The sequence below is a fragment of the Colobus angolensis genome, unplaced genomic scaffold, assembly GCF_000951035.1.
Source record: "Colobus angolensis palliatus isolate OR3802 unplaced genomic scaffold, Cang.pa_1.0 Scaffold15, whole genome shotgun sequence".
NCBI classification, from domain to species: domain Eukaryota; kingdom Metazoa; phylum Chordata; class Mammalia; order Primates; family Cercopithecidae; genus Colobus; species Colobus angolensis.
The window spans coordinates 16,290,332-16,300,468 of NW_012114599.1; the positions used below are offsets into that span (position 1 = coordinate 16,290,332).

Consider the following 10,137-nt stretch of genomic DNA (forward strand, 5'->3'; position numbering starts at 1 on the left):
TATAATAATAATAAAAAAAGAACTTACTCATGTAACCAAATACCACAAAAAAAAAAAAAAAGAAGGAAACAACAGACACTAGTGGAGGGTGGGAGGAGGGAGAGGAGCAGAAAAGGTAACTATTGGGTACTGGGCTTCACACCTGGGTGATGTAATAATCTGTACAACAAACCCCCATGACATGTTACCTATATAACAAACCTTTACATGTACCCCTGAACCTAAAAGTTAAAAAAATTTGTACCGTTAAAAAAATCGAGTAATACATCCATGGCAGGTCCATTTTAAAACTTTAAAGGAGAAAAAGAGTCCCAGCTACTCAGGAGGCTGAAGCAGGAGAATCTCCTGAGCCCATGAAGTGAAGACCAGCCTGGGCAATATAGTGAGACTCCTATTCTCAAAAAAAAAAAAAAAAAAGTGACACCATATACTCAAAGCCAGTTAAGAAACACTGACAAAAAATAAAGTCTAATCTATGACAATGTCTTCAGAACCCATGTATCACAGCAAAATCATTTTTACTTCACAGCTAATACATTTTTTATTATTACAGAAATTATAAAAAGTAAAACTTGAAACTTCCCACACATCAGGCAGGCTCCCCAAAATACTTCTTTAGGACTCTAAAACAGGTCAGGACACTACAGTCTCTGGTCCAAATCTGGCCTGCTACCTATTTTTGTAAATAAACACAGTCATGCCCATTTGCTGCTGTGCTGTCTAAGGGCTGCTTTTGTGAAACGACAGCAGAGTTGAATACCTACAGCAGAAACCACATGGCCTGCAAAGCCTACAGATTTTACCATCTGGGCTGGGTGTGGTGGCTCACACCTGTAATCCCAGCACTTTGGGAGGCTGAAGCAGGTGGATCACAAGGTTAGGAGTTCAAGACCACCCCGGCCAACATGGTGAAACTCCATCTCTACTGAAAATACAAAAATTAGTTGGGCATGGTGGTGCATGCCTATAATCCCAGGGTTACTCAGGAGGCTGAGGTAGGACAATCAGTTGAACCCAGGAGGTGGAAGTTGCAGTGAGGCAAGATTGTGCCATTGCTCTCCAGCCTATGCAACAGAGGAAGACTAGGTCTCAAAAAAAAAAAAAAAAAATTACTGCCTGGCCCTTTATAGAAAAAATGTTTGCCTATTCTCTGCTCTAGTAAATTCCACTTTTAGAAGTACTGCTTTCCCTAAAGGTAACAGAGACAGTGAACCATAAAGGTGATAAGAAATCTCACTCAGGCCGGGCGCGGTGGCTCAAGCCTGTAATCCCAGCACTTTGGGAGGCCGAGACGGGCGGATCACGAGGTCAGGAGATCGAGACCATCCTGGCTAACACGGTGAAACCCCATCTCTACTAAAAATACAAAAAACTAGCCGGGCGAGGTGGCGGGCGCCTGTAGTCCCAGCTACCCGGGAGGCTGAGGCAGGAGAATGGCGTAAACCCGGGAGGCGGAGCTTGCAGTGAGCTGAGATCCGGCCACTGCACTCCAGCCCGGGCGACAGAGCAAGACTCCGTCTCAAAAAAAAAAAAAAAAAAAAAAAAAAAAAAAAAACCCTCCGTCAAAAAAAAAAAAAAAAAAAAAAAAAAAGAAATCTCACTAAGCCTCAATCTATATTACTATCTACCCAACACGATCATTTTTGCAGCAGGGCCCAAAAGCCCTTGCTGGAGGTCAGAAAACTGGCTGGGAAGGGGGAAATATTTCTCTGCAACTTGTAAGAAATGTAAAGGCTATTACATCGTCCAAGCTGGAGGTCTTGGAACTGCATCTCAATTTCCTATGTTGCTAAATAGGAAATTGATGTGACATCAATATGTTTATTTCTTAACATTTGTAGTAAATTAAAAAAAAGAGCTTTAAAGCAGTGCCAGCATTAAAAAGAAGGTACATAAGCCAGACATTTCAACATGAAAATTCCTGGAATCCAAACTATAATGCCATAGAGGCTTCTGACTTATAGACTGAGTCCTCCCCCCAGGACCCACCAGTGCATGGGATTTTGGTTCTCCATTTGTCCTGCGCTTACTGAGGTTTCAATGCTTTTCATGATCCCAGGCTCTTGCTTACATTTAAGAACAGAGTTATTGAGGAGGTCTAGGGAGGAAAGCTGTAAGCCACAGATTTGTCAGAGTTGCATATAGACTTAACCTGGTATTCCTGATTTATGGGGCAAGCTGGGCTTTCTTTCAACCTTAATAATTCTCCCTTCCTTTTTCCTTAAGTAAACGTTTACCGACCCATAACATATACAGAGAAGCATCAAACCCTAAGTGCACAGTCTTGCTGTGAGTGCATTCTGGTCCATTTCATAAAGTGCTGCGTCGTTATGTGTTGTGGATGAAAAGAGTGTTGTTCATGTATGGTGTTAGGAGTCAGGACAGTGGTTACACTAGGGAGGGGGGTGGAAAAGGGCACCAGGGGCCTTCTGGAGGCTGGCACTGCTCCTGACCTGGGTGGGAGTTACACAGGTGTGTGTTAATCAGCCTAGCTGGATTAACAGCATGTTCTTATCATGAACATTTTAAAACATTCTTAATTCTACTAGATGATCAACACACTACATCCTTCAAAAAAAAAAAAAAAAAGGGAAGGGAGGACAAGCAGGGAATGAAGAAGGGGGAGAAAGGGAAAAGAGAAAGAGAAGGGAAGGAAAAAAAAAAATAAAAGCTCTTGATGTAGAACTGAACTAGCTCTTAAATTCAACTAGAAATCTCATGCTGCTGCCCCAGAACTGGGTCCTGGCTGGGATGCTTTGTGCACAGGTGACAGGGCCCAGGACAGAAAAAAGCTCCATTGCACTTTTCTCTAAAGTCCTAAGTCAAACTCTTTGGTCAGCAGCAATTACCTATCTTAAAAACGTGGTGCAGGCCAGGCATGGTGGCTCACACCGGTAAGCACTTTGGAAGGCCGAGGCGGGTGAATCACTTGAGTCCAGGAGTTTGAGACCAGCATGGACAACACGGTGAAAACCTCATCTCTACGTAAAAAATACAAAAATTAGCCATGCATAGTGGCACATGCCTGTAGTCCCAGCTACTCGGGAGATTGAGGTGGGAGGATCGCTTGAGCCCAGGAGGCAGAGCTGCAGTGAGCTGTGATCATGGTACTGCACTCCAGCCTGGGCAACAGAGTGAGACCCTATCTCAAAAAAAAAAATTTGTGGTGAAGCTACACATGTGAGGATGGTCCCTCTGTGAGCTGTGGATGAGGCTCCCGAAATGGGCGTTTCCCTGTTCTTGTTCTTGAAGTGAGACTATCTACTACATACTAATATTTCATTGTGGACCTCCTGCTGTTTCAGACTTCAAATTGTCTGCATTTGAAAAGTCCGATTTGAGCTTGTGTGTTTGCAGGCTTCCTCACACAGCACTGACGTTCTAAAGGGGATCACAATTTGCAGATACACACTCCCACCTCCCCCAGGAAAGCTGTGCTCACTAATCCAGGAAAAGTTGCAACACATTATTTCTTACTCTATAAATCCCCTCACCAATGTATTTTAAAAAGTCATTTCTGACCAAAAGGGCAATTCTTTTCCTACCTCTTCCTCTAAAACATGTATAATAATGATCAACTTGTACAGTTAACATTTGCCATTTCCCTGTAGGAAAAAAAGGCTGTAATACAACTGGGCTCTCGTGGAAACCTTGTAGTCCACCACTTAAAGAGCAAAGAAATGATTTTGTTATAGAAAATATAACGATAGACTGGGCACAGTGACTCATGCCTATAATCCCAGCACTTTGGGAGGCCGAAACGGGTGGATCACAAGGTCAGGAGTACAAGACCAGCCTGACCAACATGGTGAAACCCAGTCTCTACTCACAATACAAAAATGAGCTGGGCGTGGTGGTGCACACCTGTAATCCCAGCTACTTGGGAGGCTGAGGCAGGAGAATCGCTTGAACCTGGGAGGTGGAGGTTGCAGTGAGCTGAGATTGTGCCACTGCACTCCAGCCTGGGTGACAGAGTGAGACTCCATCTCAAAACCTTAAGAAAAATAAATATAACAGTACCTCCACCAGCAAGACTATTCATCAGATGCAATGGTTCTTTTTGTTTGTTTTGTTTTGAGATAGGGTCTTGCTCTGTGGCCCAGGCTGGAGTGCAGTGGTGTGATCTCAGCTCACGAATGATGCAGTGGTTCTTAGACTCACCCGTGCAGAAAGACTGCCCTTGTGAAACAAAGATGGCTAGGTCCCACCCTAGACTTCCTGACCAGCGGGTCTGAGGTGGGAACACAAATGCTGCATTGCTAACAAGTTGTCATTACATTTTGAGGACCACTGATTAATCTTCAACCACAACTTAGCATCAAAGGAACAAGGTTATTTTGCTTACGGTCTTGGATGAAGTAGGGATCGGCTTCTGGAGCATACTGTTCACTGAAGTCAACCAAGGCGTCCCGTCCATATGGCTGCCGGCGTCCCGTCACGGGGATGTTACACAGCTGAGCATAGTCATCTAAGGAGTGGACAAGCAGCGTGAGGCCCCATCACTGTTGGCTCGCACCTGCCCCAACCCCTCGCAGCTCAGTGACAGGAATCTGCAGGCGCACCCTTCCACGTGTGCCTCCATCTCCTGCGTGCCACGGAGCCTGGAAAGTGTCTGAATATCTTTTGATGGGAATTTTATACATCCACCTACAGTGACTGCTGTAGAGCATAATTCAGGTTCCAAATTGAAGATCAAAAATATTAGCTCAACAGTGGGTACACCACATCCCAGAGCAGTAAAGGGCTGAAAAAACGGAGCCATCTGAGAGTGCTTCAGGCCTTTTGGAAGGATGGCTTTATCTAAACCCATCAAGAGTTATCATCAAAAACATTTTTAAAGTAGAAAGTAGTCATTCTGACAGAGTGGTGCCTTTTCACTCTCTACAGACAGGAAAAAATGTATCTCTGGTGTCCGAAAATGATACAGCACCAGGCAAGGATGCTGCTTAAATTTAGTAGCCACTATTATAACTCTACAGTCCCTATGGATAGCATTATAGCAATGCTGAGAGTCATAATAATCACGGTAACAAGAACAGCAGTGGTATTAAGATAATAACAGTAGTGTGCTCCTGGATTAGTGAGCACAGCTTTCATGCGGGAGGTGGGAGTGTGCTACATATTGTTCTAAGCACTTAATATGCACCAAAGCACTAAAACACTCACACCACCGTATGAAGAGGTTGTACCATCTCCATGTTACCAGTGAGGAAACAAAAGCACAGAGAGGTTACATGACAGCTGCTGTGTGGCAGCACGTGGTTTGAAGTCAGAAATGAAGCTCCAGAGTGCAGTTTTCACATTTGTCTCTCCTGCAACGATCTCAGCTCCTTTGAAATTCCTGTCCTTAGCATCTCTGCACCGCAGCTAGACTCATCTGTGGTTTCCACGTCGTGACGCCGTATCGCTGTTCCACACCGGTCAGCCCCATGGCCCCCTGACTCCTAGACTCCCCTTTACTCCTCCCCCTAGGACCCACCAGTGCATGGGATTTTGGTTCTCCATTTATCCTGGGGTTACTGAGGTTTCAATGCTTTTCACGATCCCAGGCTCTTGCCTACGTTTAAGAACAGAGTTACTGAGAAGGCCTAGGGAGGGAAACTGTAGAAAGGACAACTTCACGTTCTGAGTATGTTCCAGAAAATACACTCTCCAAAGATACATGTAGCAGCTGGCGAAATTCTGGGGCTCCACGGATGTCAACAGCTCTGTTAGGACTGTGAGGTGCAGGCAAGGCTACAGCCCCCAGGACCAGATGGACATGAGTGTCCTGGCAGTCACACAAGGCAATGGCCACATTTGCCTGGAATTTTCCTCTATTGTGTTTATTCTTGTAACATTCAAAAAACAAAACAAAACAACAACAAAAAACACCACTAAGGCAATACTGTGAACTCTGAAGGCTTTCTTTTATCAGCTCCTACTTAAATGACTGGAGGAAGGAGGGTGAAGAATCAAAGGTGTGTGTGTATGCATGTGCACACGTGCACACACACACTCTGAGGATTGCCCAAAGCAAGTGTAAGGCCAGAAAAGACCTTGGACCACTGGATAGGGCAGGATTCTGGCTTCCCTGTCTAAAATTCTCCTTATGTGGAAGCATTCCAGGAATAACATTCAGACTCCAGACGTCCCAGCACTTTTGCATGAAACCATTCTGTGTGAAATATTAATTTCATTAGGGAAACAGCCGAACCTGGAAAAAGATTCTTGACTCGAAAGAAAAGAACTACTTCAAACAGAGAGAGCACAAATGGCTGTCAGTTCTGCTTAAAGTTTGAAAACACAGAATTAAGGATTTCTTTGCAAGAGCAAAATTGCTGAAATCTTTATAAGTTTCAAGAACTGAGGTCATCTTCTCCCATGATTTTTTATATACATTTGTTGTACATCTGAAAGAGAGACTTGTTCCATATTTTATATTCAAGCCACAGTTGTGATCTAGAGGAGATATTAAAAATGAATTAATCCTGGTACTCATTTTTAATAAAATTTTATTTATTATTTTTTACAGAAAGGGTTGGCTGGGCACGGTGGCTCCCACCTCAGGCCGAGGTGGGTGGATCACAAGGTCAAGAGATGGAGACCATCCTGGCCAACATGGTGAAACCCAATCTCTACTAAAAACACAAAGTTAGCTGGGTGTGGTGGCACGTACTTATAGTCCCAGCTACTCGGGAGGCCGAGGCAGGAGAATCGCTTGAACCCAGGAGGCAGAGGTTGCAGTGAGCTGAGATCGCACCACTGCACTCCAGCCTGGGTGACAGAGCGAGACTCCATCTCAAAAAAACAAAACAAAACAAAACAAAAAAAACAACAACAAAAGGGTCTCGCTCTGCCACCCATGCTGGAATGCAGTGGCACCATCGTGGTATCGTGGTTCACTGCAGCCTCAAACTTCTGGGCTCAAGCGATCCTTTTACGTCAGCCTCCTGAGTAGCTGGAACTATAGGCACGAGCCACCAAACCTGGCTAAGTTTTGTATTTTTTGTAGAGACAGGGTCTCGCTATGTTGCCCAAGCCGGTCTCAACTTCCAGGCTCAAGCGATCCTACCACCTTGGCCTCCCTAAGTGCTGGGATTACAGGTGTGGGCTGCTGTGCTTGGCCAAGGTACTTATTTTATAAAGCAATATCCAGAGGTGGCTGAGCATCCTGCTGGATGCCTGTTAGCTGTCAGAGAAGCTTTGCTGAGACTTGAGGTCCAGGGATGTCGAATGCCATGATCAGGGCCTGGCCAGGGCAGCCACCTTCAATCCAGTGTACTCCCCTAGACATGCTTCCTCCACCAAAGAAATGAGATGGGCTTGAGTCTCTAAGCTGTCACTCTACAGCAATGCCAGAGGGAAAGACCAAACATGACGTTGAAGAGGAAGGGCAGGCTCCTGTTCCTATGCAACGTTTAGGAACAGCTCCCTGCAAAAGGTGGACCTGAACTGAAACTAAGTAGGTATGTAGGAATTATGTTGCAGAAAAAGATATTTTGGATTAATTTTTAAAAGCACATACCCAAAGGCATCAAGAAAGAAAACTAAGTTGTTTTTTGGAATTACCAAATGGTTCCTAAAGAAGTCTTCTGACTAGACTAAGGCTAGGGAAGCGGGCAGTGGAGGGTAATGGGTTGCGGGAGGTATTTTTGGGATACTCCACATCCTCCTTCCTTTCCTTTCTTCCCCTGCCATGCATTTTTTTCCTCTTAAAATGCTAGAGCGTGTTGCGCTTTGCTGCTTCACTTTTCTCTAACACATTCACATTCCAAGCTCCAAGACAGTTTTGGTCAGTGATCAAAACATCCTTTCTGCACCACGTCTTCCCTTTTGTGTCTGAAGATGTGCTAGAGTCCCATCATCAGCAGGAAATATATTTTGAGTTATTTTTCTGGGAGCCTGCACAGGTCTGTCCTAATCCATCCACGCTGCCCTTGCCATTGTGCACATGTGCCCTGATTCTCGACCAGGATCATGGGGTAATGGGAAGAACACGGGCTTCAGAAGGTAGAAGCTGGGGCTCAAGTCCTGATTGCACCACTTACTCCCCAGCTTAGCAGTTCTGGGCAAGCCTCAGTTTCCACATCTGTAACACAGGAACAAGAATTCTTGTTTGTCTACATCTGTGTTACTGACATGTAAAAAAATGAGGTAATATTGTGAAACGATTTTTACAATTTGAAGCACCAAGAAAATGGAGAATCCAATTTTTTCTTGTGGGTGACATCGCTAAGTCCCTAGTGAACATTTGGAAATAAATGAAAAAAAAATTTTTTTAAGACAGTATTATAATGAGTGAGTGATTTACATTTTAATGTTAACAAAACATAAAAGCAGTGATCAACAGGCAAATAATTGTGCAGTGAATTAAGAGCAATGGAAGAACGGTCCACAGGTGTTTTTAAATCTCGTTTCAAGACTATTTGGAGTTTTTAAATAGGTAGAGGGAAACTAGCTCAGTAAATAGAGAAGTCTTCCTAGACTTCCTCTCAAACAAGGCACAAAACTTGACTGCCTTGGTAAGTTTAATTACTTGGTTGGACAGTGATAAAGTATGAACAATAGCACATTTTAACATTAGATCATCAGAACTCAAAGTACAGGGGAAAAACTGATGTCCAAGAATTTTTAGTATAGGCCTAAATCAGATGTGTCTTACATAAAGAATATGTTAATAGAAGAGAGTAGGTTTATAGAAGTGGATTTCCCCATCTTTCAGGAAAGCAATGGGAATATCAGGAAATATTTTAATGTCTTGGGCAAGTCATCCTCTTTAGGATCTTGGTACAGGCAAATTTCTAGCATGTGCTGGACCTCTGAGCACCCCAAGCCACAAGCAGAATCCATTCTAGCTAGGTAGCGGCTTGGCCTTGGTTATCTCTATGACTAGGTCACTGCTAAAGTCCAGCTTGGGGGACTGCATGAACTGTGGTTGGCTGAGAGTACAGAGCCCAAGAATAGCAAATCCCTGAATTATTTCCATGACTTCCTACAAGAACCCACAAGAAACTCTTGGCCGCTACTTCATCCAGCTCAACATGCGGAGATGAACACATTTTCTATCCTTAGAATCGTTGTCTTTCTCCAAAACACCCTTTACTTATGGACATCAAGAACAATTAGTCACCTCCTTGTCTGGGGCTTGGTGCAGAGGAAAAGTTTTTGCTTAGCAGGGCTTGCCCTGGGAGGTGCACTTTGGAGACAGTCCCATCTGAGACCCCATACAATGTGTCCATCTGGAATCTAGCCAAATACCAATGGGAAAAGAACAGGAAATGGAACCAGTCACACCTCAAAGATCCTCCCCCATCCACTGCATTCCCCATGCCCCAAGGGCAAATGCTTAGCTCTTGATCAAAGCTATGAAAGATACACAAGGGATGCTATGGGACACCATCGCTAAGTGGTCTAAACAATATCCAGGCCACTGATCACACTAATTCCCCTGGCATGGCTGATTCATATGACAAATACTGTTGCTTTTCATCTTAAATTGAAAAAAGAAAAGGTTTACAAATTATCCCCTGGAGCCTGTGGGTGTGGGGCCCCTGCTGTTGGCAGCAATGGGAGGAACATTACTATATCCTTACTATAAGAAATCTCCATTCTTGATGACAGACACATATGCAGGGCAGTCTGGACAGTCACATGTCACAATGCTACCCTGGCATGTGAGGAGACCAGGAGGTAAAGTTTTAATTCTGACTGAGGCAAATTAAATTCAGCTGTTTTTAGAAATGGTAGAGAGGCTGCAATTTCATTTTGCACGCATCAGGGCTAAAAACGCAATGCTCTGAAGTTTGAACTGTGTTATTTTCAAATATAAGAGAAACAAGGACCAATTCTCATGCATTAAGAAAAACAGATCAGTGCTAGGCGCAGTGGCTGACGCCTGTAATCCCAGCACTTTGGGAGGCTGAGGTGGGCAGATCACTTGAGCCCAGGAGCTTGAGACCAGCCTGGCCAACATGGTGAAACCCCATCTCTACAAAAAAATATTCACAAATTAGCCAGGCATAGTGGCACACTGAGGCTACAGGATCATCTGAGCCCAGTTAAGTCCAGGCTGCAGTGAGTTGTGATCGTGCCACTGCACTCCAGCCTGAGCAGAGTGAGACCCTACCTAAAAAAAAAAAAAAAAAAAAAAAAAAA

The 10,137-nt window shown here is 44.2% G+C and overlaps 1 protein-coding gene across 1 annotated transcript in view; it reads right to left on the reverse strand.

The window, feature by feature from the left end:
* The window catches only part of LTBP1 (latent transforming growth factor beta binding protein 1), a 282,394-nt gene that overhangs the window by 7,242 nt on the left and 265,015 nt on the right, over positions 1 to 10,137 (reverse strand). The window contains 1 exon segment of the mRNA XM_011935989.1: positions 4,346 to 4,468. Within this exon segment, the coding sequence (XP_011791379.1) occupies positions 4,346 to 4,468 (123 nt within the window).